This window comes from Calypte anna, chromosome 26 (genome assembly GCF_003957555.1).
Source record: "Calypte anna isolate BGI_N300 chromosome 26, bCalAnn1_v1.p, whole genome shotgun sequence".
In the NCBI taxonomy this organism is placed as follows: domain Eukaryota; kingdom Metazoa; phylum Chordata; class Aves; order Apodiformes; family Trochilidae; genus Calypte; species Calypte anna.
This window is the reverse complement of record NC_044271.1, coordinates 4,463,469-4,490,818: the sequence shown is the minus strand read 5'-3', so window position 1 is coordinate 4,490,818 and position 27,350 is coordinate 4,463,469. Positions and strand designations below refer to the sequence as shown.

Here is a 27,350-nt window from a genome sequence, read left to right as displayed (position 1 = left end):
CCACAGCCCTCACCCAGCCAGCTGGCAAGCAGAGTGCTCCCAGCAAAGGCAGAAGGCAGAGAAACCCGCAGACATATGGCAGGTAGGAAGGGACCTTATCAACAGGACAGGCACAGGACAGGGGTTTGTCACCCAGATCAGTCCAAGAGGTTTCCCCCAGGCTGGGCTATGGCTGGGCTGGGGGGCAGAGTGTCCCTCCATGTGTCACATCCTCTACCACAGCGTGGTGATGATGATGATGAATTTCTGAGTTCCCCCCTCCCCAATGCTGCAGCAGAGTGGAGCCACAGTGGAGCCACATTCTCTGGAGCTTCCAGAGAATGTCATGGGAGATGTGGTTTGGATGAATAACTTTCCAGCCCTGCAGCTCAGAGCCACGGAACACAGAGGAGCAGAGAGAGAGAAAAAACAACACAGCAGTAAGGCAACACAACCCTCCAGCTAGGGCTGCCCAGTGGGTTCTGGACCGTGTCATGTTCTGCATCCAGTCACCACCCTCCAGCAGCCTCTGGGCAGAGGTCAAGACCCTGCAGATGAGCAGGACCCAAATGTACATTTGGGTCACCTTTCCTCCACCTTTCCCCCCCTTCCCATGGCTGCCAGAGCAGGGGCAGACTGGGTAAGCATTGCCAAGGGATAAGAGAGCAGGAGGAGCAAAGCCTTGGCTCTCCTGGGGACTCAGAACTGTGAGTGTCTGCTGCTGACTGCTGGGGCTCCACAGCTCCTCCCTCATACAGCTTCTCCTTCCATCTGCCCTGGGCTCTCCCCTGTCCTCTCCGTAGCACATGGAGTCCAGGAGCTGCCACCTCTTCACACAACACAGAAAGAGAGACCACAGCACCCTGACACATCCCAAGCTGGATGCTTCATCAGGTGCCTGGTACCAGGTTGTGGCTGTAACCATGGTGTGGGGATGTCCAACTGCTGACTGTATCTTCCAGCTGAACTGTGCCAGAACCATCAGCAGCAGGACTGAGCCTGTTCTTCTCCAAGATCACAAGCACCATCTCTCATCAGCTGTCAGCCACCTCCTGGAGAGGAGAAGCCGGGGGGCAGAGAGATTCCAGGTAGCTCTGAACTGGAAAGGGAACCCAGCCTTCTAGAGATGCTCTTTCCTAGGGCTGTTTATTGCTTGTACCTAAGTCTGATCCATCAGCCAGCTCCCACCACACTGCCCACACCAGTCTCTGTGCCCTCAGCACACCCACGGGCACACAGAGATGGTGATGGTGCCCACTGTCTGGTGCCCACTGCCAAACTTCAGTCAGCCCAGAGCTGCCCCTTCTGGGCCATGGGGCAAGGCAGGGCAGAGCCCCCACAGCTGGCACTGCATCCTGCAAGACTTCCAGGCACCGGGAATCCCAGGAGACAGCCAAAGCAGGGGATGGACAGAAGGGTGGCAGTAGTGTCAGGCAGGACAGCCATTGCCCCACTGCTCAGGAGTCACCATCTATGCCCTGTGGGACTCCTTGGCAGTGCTGGGACAGGTCCCCTCTGGGCTTGGTCTGTGCCAGAAGATCTGTGGTGCTCTCAGTCCAGCTCCTGGCTCTGGGCAGGAGCCTGCAGAGTGCCAGGAGGTGTAGAGCAGTGTCAGGGCTGTTTCTGAGTGATGATGTCCCGGATGCAGGTGTACAGGAACATGTACTGGTCCTGCAAGAGAAAAAGGGGAGGCTGGAATTAGGTTTCTGACAGAGACCTCCCTGTTGCAGGACTCCCCCTGCAATTAGCCTTAAAAGGACCTAATTAACTAACGGTGATAGATGGCAGAGCAGCATTTGCTGTCCCAAGTGGTTCAAATTTGTCCTGTGTTATCAGAGTTGCCCAGAGAGGAAGAATCAGGCCTGGAGCTGTAGTTACACCATGATTGCTTCCTCCTGCTTCATCCCACAATCCCAGACTGGTTTGGGTTGGAAGAGATGTTAAAGCCCATCCAGTTCCAACCCCATTCCATGGTCAGGGACACCTCCCAGAGCCCAGGGTGCTCCAAGCCCCATCCAACCTTCAGCACTGCCAGGGATGGGGCAGCCACAGCTTCTGGGGGCAACCTGAGTTTTTAAGATCACCAAAATGATCCATCCATACCAAATATGGATCCAGAGGTCCCAAATCCATTGTGGATTTGATATGAGGTTCTACTCCAATGCCACAAGCTGCTCCTAAAGGATGTTGGGCTACAAAACACCTGGGGCTGGCCCCAGGAAAGGCAAGAAGTGAGAAAGGTGAGGCTGTACTCCAGGAGTAAAGCTGAACATGCTGTGGGTTGAAATCACATGGGAGCAAGGATGGGGGGATTAGGGACCCGACAGAGGGGCGTCCAAGCGGCTCAGCAATGTGCTGGCTGAGCTGCAAGTCACGAGGAGCCTCCTCCCCTGCTGGAAGTGGGTTTAGCTCCACCAAAGGCTGGGAAAACCACAGATCACACAATGGCTGCAGGTTCAGGTCACCAGAGTGTGTTTTTCAACACACTCTGTTGGGAAAACAGAAACACACTCTGTGTTGGGAAATCCAGAGTGAAAGCTCAGAGTGACAGCAGGGCTGAGTCGAGCCCAGACATACTCAGCCCTTGCCCTGATCCCCAGGGACATCCCCAGGGACACACCTTGTGCTGGGGTTGCTCAAATCCCCACTGGTTATCCATGGACAGTTCCTCAAAGGTTCATCTTCCTTCTTGATTTGGTTACTAACTCACCCCCCCCCCCCAAAAAAAAAAAAAAAAAAAAAAAAAAATCTGATGCCCCATCCTGACAGTGTTGTGGCCCCCCCAGAGCTAAGGGGGTCCTGCTGGCTCCCCTGGGATGCAGGATGCTGGAGGCAGTGATGGGACCAGAGCCACCATTGCTAGGGGCAAGGTGGGGTGGCAGCTGTCCCCCCCCCCTCAGTGGCCCAGTGGCTTTTGACTGGCACTTTATGGGCACTTTGTGTGTTCTCGGCAGGACCACTGGTGGAAGACAAAGGAGCTCTGGAGCAGGGGCAGTGGCTCACACCACACACAGGGTTCACATTCATTAAGAATGTAATTAGCTGCTTGTGGGCAGCTCCACAGCTGGGAAGCCCTGGAGGGATCTTTGGGAGGGTTTCCAAGGGTGCTCCATCAGCTCATTGAGTGGTGGCAGCAAATGGAACCTTAGGCCAGGGGGCATCTGAGCCCCCATCACCCATCAGTACCACCCGGGGGTCGGGCTGGGCTGGGCTGTGGGGCAGAGTGTCCCAGGGAGCCCCTGGCAGGGAAGTGGCAGGAAAAGGCCCCAGACAAGGGGACAGGCAGCAGATCCTGGGAACAGCCTGACTGCCATCTCCAGAGGCTGCAGATTTGTCATGGAGCTTCCTGCTGGCAGGGCAGGATGGGAGCAGTGCCCTGACTTTATCACGAGCTCCTGTGGAACTGAACTTCATTTTAACTCCAGAACTGAGGAGCTAGCACACTCTTCCCCTTCAAAAGGCGGTGCCCGGAGCTCTCAGTGGGTGGCAGAGCCCAGGGTGGGGAGGAAGAATGGAATAAAAGCCTGCATAGGCTCCCAGGTGGCAGCAGCAGCAGGGATGATGCCAGGTCCAGGCAGCTCAGCACTGAAGTTCTGTTCTGCCTGACCCTTCCTCCTTCCCACCTACCAGACTTGGGGTCATGAGACAGCAGCTTCTTGTTAGCTGGAGGGTCACCCTGTAGACATCCACAACTCTCTCAGCTTTCATCTGGTGCAACAGGCAGTCCAGGGAAATCAGTGTCCCCATTTGGGTCATGCCACCACTGCAAGGGACAAGGGAGGGTCACTGGTACCACACCAGACTGAGCTAAACCAGCCTAAGTCAAAAGCCCCATGAGAAAATCATACAGCAAGTGAGTATGGTGGGGACAGACGTCTGTGAGCACTGGTCAGGGCACCAGGGACATTTCTGCTGACCAGGGGACTGGGACCCCAGAGTGCCCATGGAAGGAGCCTGAAGATCCAGCCCACCCAGTGTTGGCTCCTGGGGGATGGTGAGCCCTCCCCAGCTGCAGGCTGATGGAGACATCAGATCTGATCCAGGATCCTGGGAATCAGCCCAGGGGTGTCCTGGGCACCTCATCCTGCTCCACCCACGACTGTCCCTGGCCCAGCCCTGTCTGCTCCATGCATTGAGCAGAGCTCAGTGCTCCCCTGCCTCCCCCATAACCTTGGGGTCCTGGGTGGAGGGCACAGGCTTGCTGGTGGCCATGCCAAGGGGCAGGGATGAGCTCCAGGAGGTGCTCATGGTGGGGTAGGAAGGTGATGAACCTGGAGTGCAGCAGGAGAGGAGCCGCTCGCTTCCGCTGGGGCAGGCACCGCCTGGCAGCAGTCAGGAGTTCCACCAGGCTCTGGGCATTGGGCTGCTTCTTGCTGCTCCAGAGTGTGTACAGGAACTGCTGTACCTGCCTCTCCTTTGCTTTCTTCTCCTGCTGGGACAGAAAGAGTTGACATGGCTGCTGGGGCGGGATGGGGAAGTTTGGATGTGGAGGAGTCCAAGGTCTCCGGTCCTTGCCTATAGCTCACATCTCCCTTAGCCATAAAATCTAGAATTTTCAGGGTTGGAAGAGACCTTTAAGATCAGCCAAGTCCAATCCCCCTGCCTGCCTCCCACCAGATCAGGCTGCTCAGAGCCCCATCCAGCCTGGCCTTAAAAGCTTCCAAGGATGGGGCTTCCACCACCTCTCTGGGCAACCTGTGCCAGGGTCTCACCACCCTCATGGGGAAGAACTTCTTCCTAATATCTCATCTAAATCTCCCCTCCCCTCATTAGAGTCCATTCCCCCATGTCCTATCACTACCTGACATCCTAAAAAGTCCCTCCCCAGCTTTCTTGTTGGCAAAGCTTTTTTCTGTAAAGCTGCCCAGGCAGCCTCTGCTGGGGCAATGCCTGACCCCCCCCACAGGGGTTAGGGTGCCCCTGGCACCCTCCACACCACACCTGCCCCTTCAGAAGGAGACTGAGAACTGCATGGGCCTTTTCAAAGGAGGTCAGAAAGCCCTTATCAGCAAAGGGTGGGGGAAGCCTCTCCCGTGCATCTGCTGTGTTCACTCAGCAAATGTTCTGGATGCTGCAATCTGGCTTCCTCTCCTGCATTTGTGGCAGCTCAGAGAAGTCTCCACAGCCCTTTCAGCCCTTGCCCCTACAGACCTGTTTGCTAGCAGTGAAGAACATCCCAGGCCAGCCCCATCAACACACATACATGCTTAATTTTGAGCTGGATCCACCTCCACCCAGAGACAAGCTTCTCTGTGCCACACTGGATGGTCAGCATCTTTGTGCATAGAGTGTCACCTGCCAGGGGCCAGCACACTTCACTTGGGACCTGTGAGGAACAGTAAGTTTGGTTTCAGGTTGACAATTGTCACCACCTTAGGAGTCTGTGATAGGGCAGGACCAAGAGCATCCCCCTGACATCACTCCATGCTATTTCATCCCCTAACAAATCCATGGGCATGTTTGGGTAGCAGCAGCAGATGGCAGACAGGTTCCCTGGTGACACAAAGCAGCCTGGTACTGGGAATCTACTCAGAAAACTCTGGAGCTTCTGTCCTGGGGTGCCACGGAGATGCAGCTTGAAAAGTCCAGGGCCATGGGCTGCTTGCTGGGCAGACAGAACCTGTCTCCCATGACAAGATGTGAGAGTTTGAAAGGTTTATTTAAGCTGGCTCTGTGCCCAGGAGACAGGATGAAAGAGTTAAAGTTCTATCCCAGCTCCCAACTCCACCCAACAGCCCCCTCTCTGCAGTGGCTCAGGCAGACCCAGCTCCTTACCTGTCCCTTCTCCTGCCATGGGACAAGTGTTAGGATGGTGTGAACGTCCTGTTCCCACACCAGGGTCCAGAAGTCCTCCATGGTAAACTTGTCAGGCCCTTGGACAACCAGATACTCTCTGCTGGAGCTGCAGCCCTGGATGGGGAATGAGAACGTGACTGTGGCCCAGGGACCCCATCACCCCAAGCAGCTGCAAAAGAGGAAGGGAAGGGAAGGGAAGGGAAGGGAAGGGAAGGGAAGGGAAGGGAAGGGAAGGGAAGGGAAGGGAAGGGAAGGGAAGGGAAGGGAAGGGAAGCAGGTCAGGAGGCAGAGAAGAAAAAGCACCAAGGGAGGGAAGTGTGGAAGGTGAGGGAAGACACACATCATCCCCACAGTTCCCATTGTCCACACAGTGTGACAATGACCAGGGGAGCAGGGCAGGGACCAGCAGGAGGGAACAGGGACATGGAGTGGAAGAGGAGCATCGCCTGTGGGACCCAGGGCAGAGTGGGGACAGAAACTCACTGGGACACGCCACACCTGCAGGAGACCTGAAAAAGGGCCCTGTTCCAGCAGAGAAAACTTGACCCTGGAGCGATCATCTGCAAAAGGGATGGCAAAGTCAGGATGCACCTCGAATCCTGGGGTCACTTTTGGGCCCCGCGTGATAAGAAGGACACGGAAGGGAAACAGACCTGGGGAAGGGTCTGGAGCTCAGCTCTGCCCAGGAGCACCTGAGGGCCCTGGGGGTGCTGATCCTGGAGCAGAGGAGGTTCTCTGCAACCCCCTGAGAGGAGGTTGGAGCCAGGGGGGGTCAGGCTCTGCTCCCAAGGAACAAGGGATGGGACAAGAGGAACTTTTGGGCTCAAGTTGTGCCAGGGGAGGTTTAGGTTGGATCTTAGGAAACACTTCACAGAAATGGGTACGGAACCCTGGCCCAGGCTGCAGAGGGAGGTGGCTGGAGGGATCCCACCATCCCTGGAGGGATTTCAAAACTGTGCAGCTGGAGTGCTGATGGACAGGGTTCAGCAACTGACTCCATAGTTAGGTTACTGGTTGGATGAAATGATCTTAAAGGTCTTTTCCAACTAAAACCACTCCATGATTCTACGTTTCTAAATACGCAGGAGGTGGAGGGATCCAGGGCAGTCCTGTGCCCAAACAGCTTCTGCAGACTGTCTGCTGGACTTCACACAGGAGCACAAATCCAATACCCCATTCACCAGTTCTCTGCAAAGCTGCTCCCCTCTGCAATTCTGCTGTTCTCATGGATGCTGATCCCAAAATATAGGATTCTATCCCTCCCTTCTGCTCCAAGCATGTACCTCTAATGTTACAGCAACCTGTAAGATTGCTCCGTGTCTGAGCCAACTGAGATCTGTGTATCTGCAAAGATGCAGGAGCTCTGGTCCCCTGTTCCAGTGCTTGCCCACCTTCAGGGGAATTAATTTTTCATTATACCGGATTTGGATTACCCTTCCAAATCATCCCAGTTGCCTCTTGTCCTTTCATCTGGAAATATTCTACATTTTCTCTGTACCCTCCCAGCAGGCAGTTGAAGACAGCAATAAGATCTCCCCTTTGCCTTCTCTTCTCCAGGCTGAATCAAGACACCCAGTGGGTCCCTTACATCATTTGCTCCATCCTTGAAACACCTTGGTAATCTTCTGGTGGAGTCACTGCAGTGTCAGAATATCTTCTCATCCCGTGGAGCACCAGCCCCACTCCTGCTTGGCTCCAGACAGGTGGAGGAAGAGGATGGGAGATGTCCCAGCACTTACATGGGAGGATGCTCGCAGAGGGCCGTGCCTGCGGGTTGCCTGAAGATGGTGTTGCAGAGCTGGCTTCTTTCTTCACAACCTCTAGAAGGTTCTGCCAGAGTGAAAGAGAGTGGAGAAAGCAGTGAGCAGGAGGAGCAAGGGGGGACTGGGGACTCCTGGACTCAGCAGAGGGGTGGTCACAGCTACATGGTCACAGCTACATGGTCACTCCTGGGGGTGTGCTGCCAGCTCTGCTACATCCTGCCAGAGGCTGCATCTCTGGAGGAGAATGGTGCCCAGGTGGTCCCTTCCCTGTGTGGTGTCTGGGAGGGAGTGGGTCAGGGACAGACCCGGATCAGTGCAGGAGCTCTGTGCCTGGGCTGCAATGGAGAGGGGACACTGCCAGGCCAGCCAGGCAGGTGGGAACTGGGACATGGACCCACTGAGGCTTTGCATGGGTGTGCCTGACCAGGACCAATCCATCCCCAGGTCCCCCCAGGGCATGGGGCTGTGGCAGCCCCCCCTGCACCCTGCCCAGCACAGGTCTCACCTCGTATTCCCTCAGGAAGCCCACGTGGGCCTTGGCTGCTTTCTGGGCATAGTGCTGAGCAAAGGTTTTCAGTGGGATGGGGCAGGACCTGGGGAGAGAAACTGGGGGTAAGAGTGAGGTGGAGCAGAACCAGCAGCATCCAGGCTGTGGATGCGGTGTGAGGACAGGGCTGGAGCAGACCTGCACCCCTCAAACACCAGGGGCCTTGCAGATCCCCAGCCTCTTATCCCCTAAACAAACACAGGTCTCAGGTGTGGCAGAGCCCAGGATGCAGCAAGGACAAGGGCGTCCTGCTCTGCACCAGGGAGGAGACAATTTGACCATAAGGATAGGAAGGGGGCCTCAAGATGTAGCCTCAGAGACAGTGAGGTAGGGGAGCAAAGCCATGCCCAGCCTGACCCTGCTCCCTCCTCTTGGTCTCCATTGGAAGGGACATCCCAAGGCCACCCAGCTGCCATGAGCCCATCCAGCCTGAACCTATCCCTGCAGGTTGGGAATCCAGGGCTGATGGAAATGCCTTCCCTGGGACAACTCTGCAGCTCTGGCATTGGCATAGCCCAGGAGGCTGCCACACTGGAAGAAAGGAGATTGTGCCCCCCCAGGACCCCCCAGTGGCTCACACCTAGTTCTGGGGTCCCCATGCTGCAGGGAACCACTGGCCCTGGGCTGCCCTCCCCCTGAGAACACAGGGTGGGATTGCTGGCTGGGATTCCTCATCCGTCTCTCCTGGAGCCAGGGTGTCAGGATCCTGGCTGCTGCCTGGAGGGACTGCAGGTCAGGGTGGGTAGAGAGGCAGGAAAAACATAGCAGACCCTTACGTCTCTGTCTCTGATAAACCCAGGAGGGGTTCCTCCAGGATCTTCTCCAGGATACAGCTGTGCAGGAAAATATACTGGGACTGGAAGGCAAAAAGAGAGAGAGGTAGAGCCCCATTGCAGCAGCAGCAGCAGAGGGTGGGCAGGGCACTGACTAAGGGGCAGATGTTTTCCTACATTCATGCCCAAAAGATCCTGGCTAATTCAGTCTCAGAGCCCAAGATACCTCCTCTGGGTCTGTCTGTTTGTCTGTCCTGAAGGGAAATGCTGACCCCTTGTCCCAGCCCTGACTACTGGCAATATTAGGTTGTGGAGCAGCACAGGCCACAGTGTGGGTTAAGAATTGCCTGCAAAGGCTCTGATCCTGTTCCTAGGTGCTCTGGGGTGTTTCTGAACCTCCTGGGAGGGTTCTGAGACTTTCTGCTGCTGGAGACCCTCACACAGCTGAGCAATTCCCACTCTACTTGAGCTGCAGATTTGAGCAGCACAGTGACATGGGGGTGTCAGGTTAGGGACCAGCCTGGAGGAGCTCGGGCTGGCCAGCCCTGCTCACCTTTACACCAGGGAGTAGGGGGCTGGGTGAAGAAGGAGCAGAGGTCTCACCAATGTCTGAATCATCAGATAACGGCTCATCCTCAAGGTGTAAACAACACCAAACATGTCCACCACCTTCTCCTGCTTCATCTGCTGCAGTAGCTGGTCCAGGGCAATGAAGGTGCCAGTACGGCCCACCCCAGCACTGAGAGCAGAGACAGCAAGGGTTAAACATTGCCTGACCCAAGGGGCTGCCCTCCTGCTGCTGGACGTGGCTCAGATGCTGCATTGGGTCAAGCATCCTGGAATACTGGCATGGCATGGGGCTGAGCAGCCATGCTTGGTGCTGACCACCTCCAGCTGCCCCAGCCCCTGGGACCAGCCCTGGAATCCCACCCAGGCAGGAGACCCCACGGCCCCACTCTGGGTGCTGCTTCCCCTCCCAGTTGCTGCACAAATGGGATGCTTGTGTCCCTCCCCGTGCCCTGCCCCGAGCAGATCCTTGCCTGCAGTGCACAAGGGTTGGTCCTGCATTCCTAGAGCTCTGGATGTGCTCCCGGACCAAGTCCCTGAAGGTCAGAATGGAAGTCGTCGACTCTGGGACTCCATGGTCAGGCCAGGCTGTGTAGTGCAGGTGGGACACGATTCTCTCTGCCTGCAGACCCTCCTGCGGGGGGGGGGAGCGGGGAAAGCTGGTGATCAGTGTGCTGGTGCGGGCAGGGACATCCCACAGCCCTGGAGCACCTGGGCACTTGGGGACATCCAGCCTGGCTCAGGGAACAGTCAGTTCCAGACTCAGTGCACTGCCCGGTGACTCCTGCTCCTCTGTCCTCCCCCAAAGCCCCTGTGATGCTGAGGGACACAGAGCTGGGAGGGAGGAGCCCCCAGCTGCAGGGAACGTGTCCTTGGAGCTGTGTGTCAGTGCACAGAGTGTGGAGAGGAGAGAGCAAGGGTGGACATTAGGGATGAGCCATGTTGGACACTTCTGTGGCACCAAGCCTGAGGTGACAGGCTGCTCCTCTGGGGACTGGGGTGTGGTGAAGCCCACTAATGGGAGGGAAAGGAAACCACCACCCATCACCAAGGAGAATGCCACTGCATCCCATGCAAACCCCCAGCCCTTGACAGATATCCCCAACCTCTGACAGGTGTCCCCAGCCCTTAACTGGTGTCCCCAGCCCCTGACAGGTGTCCCCAGCCTCGTGGGTCCTCACGTGCCACAGTCTGAACTCCCGCATCGTCCACTCCTCGGAGCTGCTTTGCCTCAGCAGATGGACCTGGACCTGCCCATAGGAGACTGGGGCAGCTTCAGATGGCCAGTAATGATCACAAAGAACCTAGAACACAGGTAGGACACAATTCCAGTGAGGCCATTGAGGGCCCAGGTCCCATTGAGTGACCTCCTGGCTCCCAGGGAGACTCTGGAGAGCAGCAGCTCTGCAAGGAGCCAGGACACATCTTGGGGAGCAGAGGCAGAGGCTTCCCCTTCCCAACAGAAGCTCTGCACAGTGCTTCCCCTTCCCCTCATTTGGCTCTCAGCTTCCTCCAGAGAAAACAACCTGTGTGGGTCTCGTCATCCCTGGAGACTGGAGGAACAGCCCATGTGAGGTGTCTCACCCAGAGGCAAGTGTTCATTTCAGATGCTGCAGGAATATTTGAGGACTGAGAGCATCTGCAGGGTCTTCATCCTTGCAGATGCACAGAGCTCCCTTGGCTCAGGCACTGAGCAACCTGCACTACAGACGTGTGCTTGGAGCAGCAGGTTGGACAAGGGACCTGTCTTACCAGCATCCATGTCCCTAAGCTCCACTTCTTCCCCTTCCTACCCCGAACTAATGCTAGGATGTAACACATCAGCTTGTGTGTCTTCCAAACTGCCCGTGTCCTCCAAACTGCCTGTGTCCCCCAAACTGCCCGTGTTCCCCAAACTGCCCGTGTCCCCCAGCTGCCAGAGGCCCCAGAGCCACCCTGGGGCTCAGCTTCCACCCCTTGGGCTTGGCTGGGGCTGGGTACCCTGGTGCTGCTGACCTACCCTCCCGTTCTCCATGCACACTGTCAGCATGATGATGTTGCAGACGTTCTGCTCCCACACCAGCCTCCAGAAATCCTCGATGGTTTTCTTCAGGGGCCCCTGGGTGGCAATGAACTCCTGCTGGGATGTATAGCCCTAAAGGAAGAGGCAGACAGAAGGGTTGCTGAGGCAGGTGGGTCCTGCTCCAGGACACGGTTGGTGCCTTCTCTGCTCTTTTAGTGGAGGGAAAAATGCCCTTTGCCTTCAGCTCACATGGGAACAGTTCTCAGGCAGCTGACCTCAGAAGGAGCTGAGCTCACAGGCAGCATGTGCCTCCCAGCATGTGCTCTCTACATCTGTGGAATAAAGTCATGACCCCTGCTGCTTCCCTCCGAGCAGTTCCTCATTCAGCCTGACCAGGGAAAGACAGATCTGGGGCTTTCTTGTTCTCCTTGGGCATGGTTGAAGGCAGGGTGAGAGCATGCAGGGCCTCAGGCTGCTTCTTCCCCTTAGTCCCTTTGACACAGAGCTCCAGACACCCCCCCGTGCATGCTGTGTGCCCTGCTGGTTACCTGGGACAACCTCCCAGCTGGGGGATGTGGGCACAGCTCCAGGGTTGTTCAAATGCAGCTGCACAGAGCAGAAGAAAAAAGAGCAGGCAGACAGAGAGGGCAGTGAGCTGGGAGAAGATGGGAAAGAGGACAGTCCCCAAGAAGCAATCAGGAAGCTTTGCCACTCTCCTCACACTCACACCTCTGTGCTCACAGCACTTGCCACTGGACCAGCTACACCAACCCCTGTTAAGGGCACCTCCACTTCTCCACCTGACACCCAGTTTCTTCCAGGCTGTGTCAGCTGTGCCTTCAGTGGCAGCTCTTGCCCAGTAGCCCTCAGAGCCTGAATCCATCCCAGGTTTCTCTGATGGTGCCCATGGCCCTGTCCCCGTGGGGAAGGGCAGGAAGGCACTCACAGGCATGAAGTTGGCATTGATGTAGTCTGAGTGTGGGTCCTCCCCTTGTTGGCTCAGCTTGACCCGGGAGTGATCATCTGAAAGGGACCATGCACAAGTGACCCCCATAGCTGTGGTCATCTCCTCTACACCCAAGAAACACAATGGGAGAAGACCCAGAAGCTCCAGACAGGCACCAGCCGTGGAGGGGGGAGCACTGCCTGCAGCAGTGGTGTAAGGAAGCAGAACTGCTCTCATGGGATTCATCAGAGAAGCCATGGAACACTCATGACCCCTCTCTGGTCTCCAGTTGGGATCATCCCTGAGCTGGGCACACCCTCCTGGAAGAGCTGAGGATGATGGCTCAGCCCTGGCTCAACCCTCAAGCCTCGAGTCTCCAGCAGAAAAATGGAAACTGAGGCACATTTCAAGGCAAATTCTTCTCCCAGGAGAGGAGCCAGGTGACCCCTGCAGCAGTGCCAGGTTTGCCCATCTCTGTCCACTGCAAGCATGAGCTCCCACCCTGGGTTCTGGGGAATGAGAGAGGAGACAACACTTACAGGGCAGCACATGGGGGTATCTGTTCTTGGAGACATTTGCTGGTAGCTTGGCCTCCACCTTTGGCTGCTCCTTCCCAACTTCCTTCAGCTCCTGTAGGAGAGGGGAGAAGCACAAATGTCTCTTCGGAGAGCTCCTGGCCAACCCAACACCTTGCTCATGGTCAGTGGCTCTGGCTGGTGGGACAAGGGGGTGTCCCATGCACAGGGAACTGCCCTGCTTCCCCCTTGGCAGGACTTGTGAACCCTGAGCCAGAAGTGGCTTTTCCCAGGGCCTTTCCCAACAGCAGGGTTTGTGTCTGTCTGACAGCTGAGGCATGAGCTACCTAGAGAGTGTCCTCTTCAGCAGGAGTCTTATCTTACCTCAAATTCCTGGAAAAAAGCCTGGTTTGCATTTGCTGCCTTCATCTCATAGTACTGCTTGAAGTTCTGCACAGGAATTGGTCGATGGATGTTTCTGCATGGAATGGAATCCAGAGGAAAACATTGCCCTTAGCATGGCTTGCAGACCAAGGCAACCTGGCCTTGAGACCTCCACACACACAGGTGGGGGGTTTATAGCCCAGGTCATTGCCCAGGGAAGTGGGTCCAAGGGAGCACTGTTAAGATTTGGGAAGGGATTTCAGGATGCTGAGGATAATTCTCCTTCAGAAGCCTTGCAGAGGAGGTGTGGACAATGCATTTCCTTGGAATGGAGCTGGGCAGTGAATACTGCACATGGGAAAGATTTAAAAAATAATTTAATATTTAAAAAATAACTCGAGGAGACAGAGTTGGATTTTCCTGAGTCAAAGCACAAGAAAGGAAGCAGGTGAAAGAGTTTGGGACCTGCAGTGGGGCCAGGGAGAGGGGGAAGACTCTGCCACTCACCTCAAGCTGTAGGTGACCATTTCTTGTGGCAAGCTGCTCTTCTGGGTTCTAGAATCAAAGCATGGGAGCTGTTACTCTTCCCTACAGGGGTGGATGGTGTGAGTGCAGTGGGTACTGCTGGCTCCCAGGAGCTCACATCAAGCATCCCAGTGGAGCTGGGGGATCAACTCCACACAGGCAGCTCCTCTTTCCCCTCTGCCTTTTGCTTCTGTGCTTCTCAGGAACAACTCCACTAACAGATGCCCTGGTTTGCCTAAATCTCTTTGGAGATTTCACTGCTCGTCCTCCTGGCCTGGCACTGAAGGTTGGGTTTGTCATGGAAGAGATGGCTCATCCTCACCTCTTTGCTCTGAGCTGTTTCCAGTAGACCAAAGCAAAAATAGCTGCAGGTGTCAAGAGAAACCCTATGATGATTCCCGTGATTACTGGCATTGAGAGTGGAGCTGTGTCTGCACCAGATCCAGCAGCTGGGATAAAAAAATAGAGAGAAGAGACAAAAGCAGGAGTCAGTAAATAGCTTTATTTCCTCTAATTATTATTTTTAGTATAGCCTATGATCTTCTGACTTGCCATTGTCAGGTTGTTGGTTATCTCAAATGTACCCAAGAAGGCAGGGATGGTTTTCCATCTTACCTGAGAACATGGTGAAAGTCACTGCAGGGGCTACTGGGTCGTATTTGGTGAAGGCAGCAATGCTGAACCTGGGGCAAAGCAAATCCTGATGTCAGGGCCAAGCTGGGCTCAGCACAGCCCTCACACAGCCTGCAGCAGGAAGATGCAGAGAACCAGCACAGCTGCTTCTGTTCTGAAACGCTGCATTGGAAGCAGATGATTTTCTGGGGAGGGTTTTAGGAAATCTGTAGTAAATGTAGTAAATCTTTCCTCCCTTTTCTTGGACAAATTTGTTTCACAATGTGAGAAAACATTCAGAAAGCACAAATGGGGAGGACCTTGCCCCATGTGCAGTCCCTTTTCTCCTCCAGCCTCTTTCCCTCTGGATGTTGACCTCTCTCACCTGTACTGCTCGTTGGCTTTCAGCTTCCCATTGCAGGTTGCCCGGGACTGGCCACATTCCTCTGTTCCCACTGGCACTCGCCAGGTTTCAGGCAAGCTCCTGGGGCTTGGGTGGAAGGGATTTGGGATCAGCACAGCCAGGTAGGAATCCTCTGTCCCATAATAGTGGTCATACCATGTGCTGGACACAATTTCCTGGGTGGGTCTCAACACTGAAGAGGAATGCACAAGGTGACAGTAGCAGTCCCAAAGTGGGACCCTCTGGCCTCCAGGGAGCCATTGGGATGAGCTGGGCACTTACATGACTCATTGGTGGTGGCAATGACACCATAATACTCAATCTGGCCATTCTCCTCACTGAACAGGTCAGATGAAATGATCACTGTGGAGCTGGCCTCCACCTGGAATATGTCTTCTCGCAGGGGTGGAGGCAAAGCTAGAAGAACCAGCAAGGACAGGCTGTTAGTGTGTCCCTGCCCCCATAGACCCACCACACATTGCTCAGGCTGTGACTGGTCCCAGCATCACTGCCCAGAGCCCTGACCTCACTGCAGAACCACATGGGGCATTTGAAAGAGTCCCTTGGTCTAATTAGCAACACTGGGTGTCTCCTCCTGGGGTCTGTGGCAAGGTTGTGAGAAAGAAGAGGACTTACCCTCCACTGTTGTGCTGCAGAGCAGAGTAACAGCCTGGCTCCTCATTGTGTTCATGCCCACTGTGCTGACAAGGATTTGGTAGGATGAGTTTGGCCCCAGCCCCTCCAGGCTGGCCTGATTCACAGGGACACTCATGACAAACTTGGAACTGGGAGCTCCATCAGAAACTCTCTTTGTCACGACCTCATAAGCCTCCACATCTCCAGGAGAGCTGCTCCAGTTCAAGTAAATGCTCCTCGACCCCGGCAGGCATTGCACATTCTCCACAGGGTTTGGCTCTGCAAAGAAGACACAGCAGGTTCTGAACTTATTGGATCAGAGAAACCCCAACCTCAGCCCATGCCCAGAGCCACACTGGTCCCCTGCTGCCTGTCCCAAGCTCAATAAGAGAGAAGCAGGGATGGACATTAGGGCTGAGGGAGCTGGGTCTCTTTAGTTTGGAGAAAAGGAGACTGAGGGGTGACCTCATCAATGTTTTCAAATATGTAAGGGGTGAGTGTCAGGGAGATGGAGTTAGGCTTTTCTCAGTGGTGACCAGTGATAGGACAAGGGGTAATGGGTGTAAATTGGAGCACAGGAGGTTCAAGTTGAATATTCGAAAAAATTTTTTTACTGTGAGGGTGACAGAGCCCTGGAACAGGCTGCCCAGGGGGGTCGTGGAGTCTCCTTCACTGGAGACATTCAAAACCCGCCTGGACACGTTCCTATGCGAAGTGCTCTAGGTGGCCCTGCTCTGGCAGGGGGGGTTGGACTAGATGATCTTTCGAGGTCCCTTCCAACCCCAAGGATTCTATGATTCTATGATTCTATGACATCTACAGCCTGGCAGCATTCTGTGCCAGGGGCCACAGGAAAAGTGAAAGAGTCAGGGCTTGAGCAGAGGAGAGAGCAAAGGAGATCTCTGCAGGGTCTGCTTTGCTTCCCAGGGACCCAGTCCATGAGGTGATGGGAATTATCTGGGATAAGAGCTAGCATAGGGAACCAGTGGCTATCAGAGTTCACCTTGCTGGCTTTCCTTATCTTCAAGCCACAAAAACCTTCCATGCTTGTGTTGATGCTCAAGGGTTGATCCAGTCTTGAGGCCACCCGGGCATCTTCCCCTTTCCTTCCAGCCTGCACCCTCTCCATGCCCTGGATAGTTCACACCCACCCATGGGCACCCCCTGCATACCCACCCATGGGCACTGCCAGGGGTTTGGTGCTGCTCCAGTAGGGCCCAGCCACGCAGCTCAAGGAGACAGAATAATTCCTGCCTGGAATCAGCCCCTGGAGGAGGTGCTGGCTCTGCCCTCTGCCCAGGGCAAACCTCCAGGGCAATGTGTGGTTCCTGGGATCCCTCAGCCACAGCTGGCACTCATCCTGCTGTCCAGAGACACTGACCCAGGAGATCAGCATCGTGTTGTTGCCTTCAGCCACCACAGAGAGATTTTTGGGAACTGAAGGAGCTAGAATAAAAAAAACACCAGGGGAGAGTTACTGCCATGCGGGTGCTCTCCTTCATCCTATAGACGTGTAACATAAAATTCCAGACTGGTTTGGGTTGGAAGGGAACTTAAAGCTCATCCAGTCCTAAGCCATGGTCAGGGACACCTCCCACCAGCCCAGAGTGCTCCCAGCCCCATCCAACCTTCAACACTACCAGGGATTGGGCAGCCACAGCGTCTCCCACCAGCCCAGAGTGCTCCCAGCCCCATCCAACCTTCAACACTACCAGGGATTGGGCAGCCACAGCGTCTGGGGGCAACCTGGGGCTCAGCACCTTCACAACAATTTTTTCCTAGGGTCTTGCCCCTCTTTCATTTTGAAATGTCCCTCCTCACCCCATCCCTCCAGGCCCTTGTCCCAAGTCCCTCCCCAGCTTTCCTGTAGCCCCTTCAGGCACTGGAAGGTGCTCTAAGGTCTCCCCAGAACCTTCTCTTCTCCAGCCTGAACACCCCGAGCTCTCCCTCTGGCTCCAGAGCTGCTCCAGCCCTCAGATCATATTTATGGCCTCCTCTGGAATTTCTCCACCAGCTTTGTTTCATTCTTGTGTTGGGGACCCCAGAACTGGACCCAGCTTTACTGCAGGGGAGGGGAGCTCACCAGAGCTTAGCAGAGGGGGAGAATCCCCTCCCTGGCCCTGCTGGTCGTGCTGCTGGTGATGCAGCCCAGGACAGGGGTGGTTTCTGGGCTGTCAGTGCACATCTTGGGCTTCTCATTAACAAAGTTGAATACAAGCAGAGGATGGGTGACATGCAAGGAAACTTTCTATGTTCAGTGATAATATTGCTGCTGCTGGCTGCCATTACCAGCAACACCCTTTAAATGGCAACTGGAGGACATGCAGAGTGAGGAGGACGAGGAGATGGATTCTTCCTCCTGCTAATTAGCAAGTTGCATTAGAAACCTGCCTGAAGGGCTCTGCATATGACTCCCAGCACCCTGCCAGACGCTAACTGAGCGTGGGAGCAGAGACCTCTGGATTCCCCAGGCAAAGTGCAGGGACTGTGGGGACAAGCACATGAAAGTGCTTATTGTGCTTATCAGCAATATCCACATTCCTCAAAAAAAAAAAAAAAAAAAAAAAAAAAAAAAAAAAGAAAAGAAAAGAAAAGAAAAGAAAAGAAAAGAAAAAAAAAGCTCAGCCTCCCCTTCTGCTCCATGCCAGGAATTTTCGGAGTGCCTGGAAGGTAGAGGGGCTGGTGGGTTTGGTGGGCTGTCCCCCCTGGCTCTAAGGCCTCAGGGGGCTGTGGGTTTCTCCTACCAGAGCAGCACGACTGCCATGGGATCCCTCTCTCTTGTGCCTGGAGCAGGCAGCTCATGGTTGGGGGCAGGAGCTGGATAGAGCTCTGCCTCCTAAAAACATCCCCCATGGCTTCCAGCCTGTCCAAGGCACTCCTGCCCTGCTCTCCTCCATCCCAGCCTTGTCTCTACCCCTGCAGGTCCTGAACCCCCCTGGGGACAGATGAGCCTCATGCATGATGCAGGGACCTCCAGCTCTTGCCACTCACTTGTCCAGTCACTGATGTTCCCCGTGGAGGCTGCATAGGGCCCTGCCAGGGACACCACTTCCAGCAGGTATTTGTGTCCTGGAGCCAGGCCAGAAAAGGTGAATTTGCTGCTGCCTTTCCCCACAGATACATTGGCTGCCACAGCACCCGACCCCGAGTGGTACAGGAGGAGCCTGTAACCATCTTGTCCTTGGGGTTCAGCTCGCCAGGACACACTCAGCCTGTTGGGATAGCCCTGGTTTGTCATGTACACGTTACGGGGTGCCAGAGGGTCTGGAGAGACAGGAGAGGAGAGATGTCAGGGAAGGACATTGCCCAGGTATCTTGGCAGTGTCACCAGAGGGGACAGAGCACACAGGACAGGACATGGCTGCATCCACCAGCCTGCAGGCTTCTGCAAGTCTCTGTCTGGGCAGAGAGTCGTGGAGTCCTTGCTCCTGTTCCAACCAGAGCAAGACACCCAGGTCTGGGTGAGGATGGAGCTGGAGGGGAGGGGATGGTGAACACTGCCTTGTGCCTTCCCCTCCCTGCTCCTCTCAAGCCCAGACCCAGGAGCTGCAGCTGAACCCAGGCTGCTGAAGTTGGTGGTGTGGGTGGGCAGAGGGCAGTCCATGAGATGGACCTGTCCCTGGGTTCTGGCAGGGCTTGGGGGCTGCCACTAAGGGCAACAGGGCCACGCCAGCTGCCAGCAGCTTTGTGACTGCCCAGCAATTCCTTCAGCACCCCAGCACAGGGTACTCACACGTCCAGTTGCTGATGTTCCCTGGAGATGCCTGGTAGGAGCCTGCCAGGGACACCACCTCCAGCAGGTACTTGCTGCCTGGGCTCAGCCCCGTGAAGGTGAAATTGTGGGTGTCTCTCCCAAGTGAGGCTGTAGCTGCCACGGTGCCCAGCTCTGCCTGGTACAGGGTCAGGGTGTAGCCATCTCGGCCCCCAGGCGGGGGTCCCCAGGAGGCACTCAGCATCTCGGGGTGTCCCTGGCTCAGCAAACGCACAGCAGCTGGGGGCAAAGGGCCTGAGGAATCACCAGACCAGATGTTAGAGAATGGAGAGAGTGCAGAAGGGAACAGACATCCTGATGGGATGTTGTGCAGAAGGACAGATGCTCCCTGAGGGCTGGGACTTGTAGACTCCCTCTGGCACATTTTGTATCAGAGAATTATCAAATTTTCAGGGTTGGAAGGGACCTTTAAGTTCAGCGAGGTCTAACCCCCCTGTCATAGGCAGAGACACCTCCCACCAGATCAGGTTGCTCAGAGCCCCATCCAGCCTGGCCTTAAAACCTTCCAGGGATGGGGCTTCCACTACCTCTCTGGGCAACCTGTGCCAGGGTCTCACCACCCTCATAGGGAAGAACTTCTTCCTAACATCTAATTTAAATCTCCCTCCTCTGGTTTGAATCCATTCCCCCATGTCCTGCCATTACCTGACATCCTAAAAAGCCCATTCCTTCTCACTTTTTTCTGCCCCCATCCCACCACACCTTGAGCACTGCTCACCCTTCACATGCCAACCCTTCTTCATGGAGGTCACCCTCACCCCCATAGCCCACCTGGAGCAGCTTTGTCACTGCTGCAGGCACACACATCCCCCAGAACCCAACTGGAGTGCAGCTGCATGGGCAGAGCTGGCACATCCCAGAACCATTGATTGAACGTGACCCCTGGGAAGGACACTGCCCTGAGCCTTGTTGAATCTCATACAATTGTCCTCAACCCATCCAGGCAGCCTGGCCAGATCCCTTTGCAGAGTTTTCCTACCCTCAGGCAGCTCAGCAACTGGGGGTCATCTGCAAACTGACTAGGAGTGCCCTCCATAACCTCTATCAATAATGTATCCTCTGCCCAGCCCTAAATCTGTCTGGATAGGGAGCAGTGCTGGAGGAGTCCATCTCCAAAGCAAAGATCTGCTCCTCTGAGACCACTACAGAGTAACCTCTTGTACTGCTCTGATCTCTTTCATGAACCTTTATGGTGAGATGGTTTCTGGAGGAGACTGACACTCCTGGTGGCTCCTCTGTACAGGGAGATGGGGCAGCACACGCAGGGGAAACGTCCCTGCATGGGCACAGCTGGGCCACCCCTGTGCCATCAGCAGGGACTTGTGGAAGTCCCCACTTCCCCATCCATGTGCCCAGGGGGTCAGAGTGTGCCCCTGCACTATCAGCTCTGTGCTGCACCATGCCCATGGCAGTCCCTGGCTCCAGGGACAGCAGCTCCCTTCCCAGCCCTCCCCAGGACCACCCAGCACCCCAACACATCCCACCCACCCCTCTGCAGGGGACACTCACAGGTCCAGCTGCTGATGTTGGGTGCTGCTGCCCTGTATGTCCCAGCCACAGCTCTGGCTTCCAGGGTGTATTTGTATCCTGGGCTCAGCCCCGTGAAGGTGAAGTTGTGGGTGTCTCTCCCAAGTGAGGCTGTAGCTGCCACGGTGCCCAGCTCTGCCTGGTACAGGGTCAGGGTGTAGCCATCTCGGCCCCCAGGCGGGGGTCCCCAGGAGGCACTCAGCATCTCGGGGTGTCCCTGGTTCAGCAAACGCACAGCAGCTGGGGGCAAAGGGCCTGGGAGGAAACACAGGTCAGGGCTGGGATGAGGAAAAGATGCTCCACGTCTGCACCAAGCCTGTGCCGTAGGAGTTGGCTCAGCCCCGCTTTGCCCTTGACCCTCTGGCAATTGCCTCCTCCCTGGGGCTACCTTGAGCCTGCAGATGGCTACCAGAGACATGGGTACAGGGTGATGAACAGAATCTCCGTGCTGTATCCAGCAGGATATGAGCACTGGGTATTGGCACAGAGGGGAGAGGGAGCCAGAAGGGAGCCAGAGATCTGGTGGGGGACATCTGGATACTCACGTGTGCAGTGGGTGAGGTTGGGTGCACTGGTCTGGAAGGGCCCAGCTGTGGCCCTCACTGCCACACTGTAATGGGTGCCAGAGCTCAGGTTCCTGAAGAGGTGACTCCTGGCATCCCTACCCAACACCACGTGCCCCACACGGCTGATGGGGGCTGTGGCAAAGACCTCTACCACAAAACCTTCTGCTTCTCCCTTTACTGCTGCCCAGGAGACCTCCAGCCCCGAGGCAGAGGGGCTGCCCAGGGTGAGGTTGGCAGGGGCCAAGGGATCTGGAAATCAAGAAGGTGGCAGTCAGGCTCTGGGTGCCTCTCCTTGGTGCTCAGGATGAGGAACCAGCAGCTTCAGCCAGTGGCTCCCCAGGCTCTGGCAGTGCTGGACCCGAGCTCCCACTGCAGATCCTTCCAGGGAGAAGCATGGGGACAAATAAATGGGAAGAGAGTGTAAGTGGCTCTGAGCACAACATCCTCAGGGTTTGCTGCTGGACATGCAGGGGAGACACCCAGAGCCTTTGAGGTGGGTGGGGGTGATGGGCTCTATGTGGAGGAAGGAGTGAGGACAGAGCATGGGACAACTCTGTAGAGGCTTCAGGGCAGAGCAGGGAGGGCTGGAGGTAGGGAAGTGGGGGTGGGTGCTCTGCAAGGCTGGGATGGAGGCTCCGGGGCACACTGGAGTCTGTGTCCCGCCCAGCCCATCAAACTCACGTGTCCATTGGGTGACATTGGTGGAAGAGGCTTCAAAAAAGCCTTTTACAGCAGCGACCTGCACAGCAAACCTGCTGCCTGCTTCCAAGTGAGCCCAGGTGATATTCTCAGCATCTGGACTCAAGATCTGGACCCGATTCCTGCTCGGGGTGCTGAGGCTGTACAGGGTAACACGGTAGTGATCCCTCCTGCCTGGGGGCTTGCTCCAGCACAGGTAAAGCTCTGAGGAGCTGCCTGGGTTGGTAAGGCTCAGGTTTGTTGGTGCAGCAGGAACTGTGAGGAAAGACAGAGAGAGTCAGAGAGAAAAAGATGCAGTTCTGAGCTGGCTGGAGAGGGGGTCTTGCTTTCCCCAGGCAGCCAGCAGCAAAAGTTTTCTACCCACAGAGGGCAAGGAAGCTTTAAGAGGCCAGGGATGATGGCACAGCAGTGCCACCTGGAAGTGCCCTCCTGTCTCCAGGTGCCAACCTGGATCCCCACCTCATTCTGGAGTCCTCTCAATCCTTCCACCCCAGCCACCTGTGGGGGGGGGACAGATGCTCACCCGTGCAGCCTGTGATGTTCCTGGGGAGGGAATGGACGGGTCCAGCCACTGCCCAGATCCCAACAAGGTAGCAAGTTCCTGGTTCCAGCTCTGTCAGGGTGACATTGGTGCTGTCCTTCCCTGCTTCCAGGCTCCTTGCTGGTGCAGAGGAGCCCTCCTTCTGCACACTCAGCAGGTATCCATCCCTCTGCCCCAGAGGAGTGTCCCAGTGCACAGCCAGTGCCCCAGGGGTGCTGGCAGGGCTTGCAGACAGGGAAAGAGGTGGTAGTGGGACTGCAGGAGAGAAACAGCATTATGGGGAACAAACCTGGGCTGCTCAGGATGGACCCCAGTTTGGGAATGAAGCTGGGAGCTGTGGGACTATGAGCACAGGCTGGTTTTGGTTGGAAGAGATCTTAAATCTATCCAGTTCCAATCCCCCTGCCATGGGCAGGGACACCTCCCACCAGCCCAGGGTGCTCCAAGCCCCATCCAACCTTCAACACTGCCAGGGATGGGGCAGCCACAGCTTCTGGGGGAAACCTGGGCTAGGGGCTCAGCACCCTCACACCAATTTCTTACTAACATCCAACCTAAATCTCCCCTTTTCCAGTTTAAAGCCATTCCCCCTCATCCCATCACTCTTTTCATCCCACACTTTCATCCTTGTCTCAGGTCCCCCCCCCAGCTTTCCTGCAGCCCCTTCAGGCACTGGAAAGTGCTGCTCTAAGGTCTCCCCATTACAGCCTTCTCTTCTCCAGGCTGAACACCCCCAACTCTCTCCTCCTGGCTCCAGGACCAGAGCTGCTCCAGCCCTCTGCCCATCTTTGTATCCTCCTCTGGTAGCTCCATGTCCTTTTGCTACTGGGGACCCAGCACTACAGGGGGGGATCTCACCAGAGCAGAGGATAAGAATCCCCTCCCTGGCCCTGCTGATCATGTTCCTGGTGATGCAGCCCAGGACATGGTTGGTTTCTGGGCTGTCAGAGCACTTGGCCAGCTCATGTCCTGCTTTTCATCTCTCAATACCCCTGAGACCTTCTCCTCAGGGCTGCTCTTGATCCACTCCCCACACAGCCTGGATTATGCTTAGGATTGCCCAGGAGCTTGCACTTGGTTTTGTTGCACCTATCATGCTGCCTAAAGACAGGTGGGAGCAGCAGGTTGCTCCCACATCACAGCTGCTCCATGGATGTCCCAAAGGGCTGGGGCAGGCTCACAGCACCCCCACCCAAAAAGACAGCCACAGCCAGCACCTCGAGGAGGAGATGGGCACCAGCAGAGCTGCAGGGACACGGAATCCTGCAGAACAGCCTTGGGACTCCCCTCTCGCTCCCTTGTCTGGGAAGCAGGGATAGGGATGGGGTGGAGGGGCTGTGTTCCTACCCGTGTAGCCAATGGCTGTCTGAGAGGATGTGCGATGGGGCCCAGCCTGAGAAATGATCTCCAGGCGGTACCGGGAGCCCGGTACCAGCCCCCCCAGGTCCAGGTGGGTGACACCACGGGGAACAGACACATTCCTGATGATGGACAAGGACTCGGCCACAGAGAGCTGCACCAAGTGATCTCTGCCACCTCCTGATTCCACCCAGCTCACACGCAGCTCCTGGGGTCTCCGGCCAGGCTGCACGGTGACGTTGGCCAGAGCCAGGGGATCTAAGGGAAACACAGCATGGAGTTCTGTGAGAAGGTGGAGGAAATCCAAGACAGAATCCAGGACAGAGCTGCAGAGCTGGGCTGAAGGAGAAACGGTGTCAGATGAGTGCCAGCACTCCTGTTGTCCTGGGGGGACACACAAGATGTCCCTAGGGTGCTGTTGCACGCAGGTGCTGTACTGAGAGCACCCATGTCCGTGCTGGGCTGCTCTGCTCCACAGACAGGAAGCAAGCACATCCAGGTCTCTGGGCTTTCTCTCTCCCACCCCTCTCCCACTAGTCCCAGACTGGCTTTGGGATCATGAGTGGTCTAGGCAGAGGGTTCAGTTTGTCTAAGGAAAGCCTGGGCTGGGTTAAAAGGGCCCAGAAGCCCTGGCACAGCACCTAACTCAGGACACAAGCTCTGATTCAGGTCACTGCCAGTCTTGCAAGCAGTGCCAGGATGCCCTGTCCCTGCATGGGCTCGGGCATACTTCTTACTCGGGGACACTTCTTACTCACATGTCCACTCGGTGGCAAAGTGTGATGAGGATCTGTATGGGCCAGCAAGGACTGTCACCTTCAGGAAGTACTGAATGCCAGGGGACAGACCCAGGAAGGTGAAGTTGTGGGTGTTTGGCCCCACTGAGATGTTCCTCTGAGCTGGATGGCTCTTGCTGTAGAGCTGGAGGAAGAACTGGTCCACATCACCAGCAGATTTGTCCCAGAAGGCTGAGAGTCCCAGAGGGCGTCGGGTGTTGGCCAAGGTCACCCCAGCTGGAGCCAGAGGGTCTGGGAGAGAAGAGAGATCCAGGCAGTGAAGGGGATGGGGTGGTGGAGCTGCCATGGGAGAAGTGGGGTTCTGCAATTGCTTGTCCTGAGCACCCTTCACTGCTTGTCCCTGCTGGGGACCCAAAGGTCAGAAATCAGCCCTGGAATATCCAACCCCAGCTGAGGGCAGGGAGCCTGAGCTGCTGCTCCACAACAAACACAGGAACAGGTCCCCACCTTTCCTATGGGGTCACGTTTGGAAATGTTTCCTATTCAGTGATGGGTTTCTCCTGCACAGGACACTTCCCTTTTACTTCCAACCTTCTCTGACTGTGGCTCTAGTCCTTCTGCTCTTTGTCTGCATCCCTGCATCCCTGCCCCTGGTTCCCTCAGTTCCCTACACGTGGCCCTCATTTTGTCTTGTGAGCTTTCTGAGGAGCTGCTGGGGACTGGTGTAGGAGAATCACACTCACATGTCCAATCTGTGGCTGACTGCACAGGGGATCTGTAGGGTCCAGCCAGAGCAACCATCTCCAGTGTATACTGTCGCCCAGGGATCAGGTCCTCAAAGGTGACATTTGTCCTGTTGTTCCCCACTGGGATGTCCCTGACCCTCTCCCAGGATTTGGTTTCCCAGAGGGTGCCTGTGTAGCCAGTGCTGCCAGTGGGAGCTGCTCTCCAGGAGCCCTGCAGAGAGGTGCTGTGGCCGTGGTTGCTGAGGCTCAGCTGCTCCAGAGGCAAAGGATCTAGGAAAAGAAAGGAAACATCTGGAGTCAGAGCTGCACCCAGGCTGAGGTCACCTGGCAGAAGCACAACCCCAAAGGTGCTGGAGCTGGGGACCCTTCCCTCAGAGAGCCCCCAGCCCCTGTCACCCCTGCTGACACCCACAAACTGGTCTGGCAGGGACCAGCACAGGGTTCAAACTGGTCCTGGTCCTGGAGAAGGTGACAGGTGGCATGGAATGGAGCACATGGGGGAGAGGTGGCTCAAGGCAGATGCATCCTGAGCAAATGCCACAGGAATGTGGCCGGAAGGAGGAAGAGAAGGGTCCTGAGCTCTGCTGATCCTTGTGAGAGGCAACTGGGATTCAAATCAGGCTGGGACACATCCAGCAGCACCTCTGCTCTCCTCCTGAACCTTTTTGCCCTTTCATTGGATGAAGCTACAGAAGAGCTGGGCTAGCACATGCCCCGAGGCAGGACACCACAGGGAAGGGCACCATCCAGTGGGAACCCTGGGGGTGGGTGCAGGGATGGCTGGGACACTCACACGTCCAGTTGCTGACACGCCGGGGTGGGGACACATAGGGACCAGCCAGGGTGCTGAGCTCCAGGGTGTAGAAGGTGCCAGGGCTGAGGCCCCCATAGGTGAAGTTGGTGACAGCTCTGGGCAGGGACTGGTTCCTCACAGGGTGGTCCCCAAGGCTGAGGGTCAGCAGGTAGCCCTGTCCCACTGCCTCCTCCCAGCTGGCCAGCAGGCTGTAGGGGCTGCACTGGCTGGACAGACTGAGCCCAGCTGGTGCCAGTGGCTCTGCAAGAAAAGGATGGGATCAGTCCCTGGGCAGTGCATTAGGAACCCTGGGGGCAGGAGATTTCACTTCTTGAAGCCACAGCCTGCTCCTAAGACTCAGTGTCACTGCCCTGCCCAGCCCCACCTCTGTCCCTGTCTGATCCCACCATCCCATCCCATCCCATCCCATCCCATCCCATCCCATCCCATCCCATCCCATCCCACCCCACCCCATCCCATCCCATCCCATCCCATCCCATCCCATCCCACCAGCCAGAAGCCCTCAGCCTCTCCATCAGATGGCACAAACTGCTTCCAGAAGCCATGCTGGGGCTTTGCTGCTAACCTGTCCAGGCTGCTGTGCTCCGGGCTGATGCCCTGTAAGGCCCAGCCACTGCTGTCACCTGGACAGAGTATTGCATCCCAGGGCTCAGCCCATGGAAGGTGACGTGACCACTCTCCCCATCGACAGAGATGTTCCTGGTGGGAGCGTGGTGTTCCCCCTCCTGCAGGGTCACCAGGTAGAAGTCCCTCTCTCCCTCTGGAGTGCTCCAGTGAGCCTGCAAGGAGCTCTGCTCCTCTGTCCTGCTCAGGGTGACATTGCCAGGGCTCAGGGGGTCTGGAAAGAAACGGGATTGTACATCAAAGTTATGGAGTCCTCTGGGTCCCTAAACCTCATGCTCTGCTTTCTTATTTGCAGGATTACATCCAGCCTTAGGCATTCCTTAGCACAACCATTCCTGGTCTAGCAGAACCCAGACCAAGCTGGCAGCCCTGTTGGGGAGTTCCTGAAAGTCCCCTTTTTCTCCATCTGTATCCCCTCACAAGCTCCCTGATATTCCCAGCAGCTGGCCTGGATTGAACCCCTGGCTGGGTGCCCTGGCTCCTGCATCTGGCACAGGGAGGTTTGTTCAGCTGGGCA

General features: G+C 56.2%; 1 protein-coding gene across 3 annotated transcripts in view; it reads right to left on the bottom strand.

The window, feature by feature from the left end:
• Window positions 1-1,150: 1,150 nt before the first annotated feature.
• LOC103533640 (receptor-type tyrosine-protein phosphatase V-like) overlaps window positions 1,151-27,350 on the bottom strand; it is a 32,840-nt gene continuing 6,640 nt past the window's right edge. Inside the window, exons 6-39 of one of the 3 annotated variants that reach the window (XM_030465544.1) lie at window positions 26,775-27,047; window positions 26,189-26,449; window positions 25,393-25,665; window positions 24,671-24,940; window positions 23,901-24,170; window positions 22,536-22,808; window positions 21,995-22,267; window positions 21,293-21,562; window positions 20,730-21,002; window positions 19,182-19,454; window positions 18,440-18,712; window positions 16,625-16,894; window positions 15,449-15,727; window positions 15,095-15,229; window positions 14,795-15,005; window positions 14,413-14,480; window positions 14,120-14,246; window positions 13,780-13,827; window positions 13,273-13,366; window positions 12,913-13,003; window positions 12,374-12,450; window positions 11,425-11,559; window positions 10,607-10,729; window positions 9,899-10,059; window positions 9,462-9,597; window positions 8,862-8,941; window positions 8,044-8,131; window positions 7,515-7,605; window positions 6,259-6,335; window positions 5,755-5,889; window positions 5,183-5,305; window positions 4,251-4,408; window positions 3,607-3,742; window positions 1,151-1,650 (exon numbers count right to left, since the gene is read on the bottom strand). In XM_030465544.1, coding sequence (XP_030321404.1) covers window positions 1,591-1,650; window positions 3,607-3,742; window positions 4,251-4,408; window positions 5,183-5,305; window positions 5,755-5,889; window positions 6,259-6,335; window positions 7,515-7,605; window positions 8,044-8,131; window positions 8,862-8,941; window positions 9,462-9,597; window positions 9,899-10,059; window positions 10,607-10,729; window positions 11,425-11,559; window positions 12,374-12,450; window positions 12,913-13,003; window positions 13,273-13,366; window positions 13,780-13,827; window positions 14,120-14,246; window positions 14,413-14,480; window positions 14,795-15,005; window positions 15,095-15,229; window positions 15,449-15,727; window positions 16,625-16,894; window positions 18,440-18,712; window positions 19,182-19,454; window positions 20,730-21,002; window positions 21,293-21,562; window positions 21,995-22,267; window positions 22,536-22,808; window positions 23,901-24,170; window positions 24,671-24,940; window positions 25,393-25,665; window positions 26,189-26,449; window positions 26,775-27,047 — 5,885 coding nt within the window. In that variant the 3' untranslated portion in view covers window positions 1,151-1,590. The remainder of the gene's footprint in view (window positions 1,651-3,606; window positions 3,743-4,250; window positions 4,409-5,182; window positions 5,306-5,754; window positions 5,890-6,258; window positions 6,336-7,514; window positions 7,606-8,043; window positions 8,132-8,861; window positions 8,942-9,461; window positions 9,598-9,898; window positions 10,060-10,606; window positions 10,730-11,424; window positions 11,560-12,373; window positions 12,451-12,912; window positions 13,004-13,272; window positions 13,367-13,779; window positions 13,828-14,119; window positions 14,247-14,412; window positions 14,481-14,794; window positions 15,006-15,094; window positions 15,230-15,448; window positions 15,728-16,624; window positions 16,895-18,439; window positions 18,713-19,181; window positions 19,455-20,729; window positions 21,003-21,292; window positions 21,563-21,994; window positions 22,268-22,535; window positions 22,809-23,900; window positions 24,171-24,670; window positions 24,941-25,392; window positions 25,666-26,188; window positions 26,450-26,774; window positions 27,048-27,350) is intronic. The other 2 variants (XM_030465545.1, XM_030465546.1) reach the window with 2 other exon arrangements.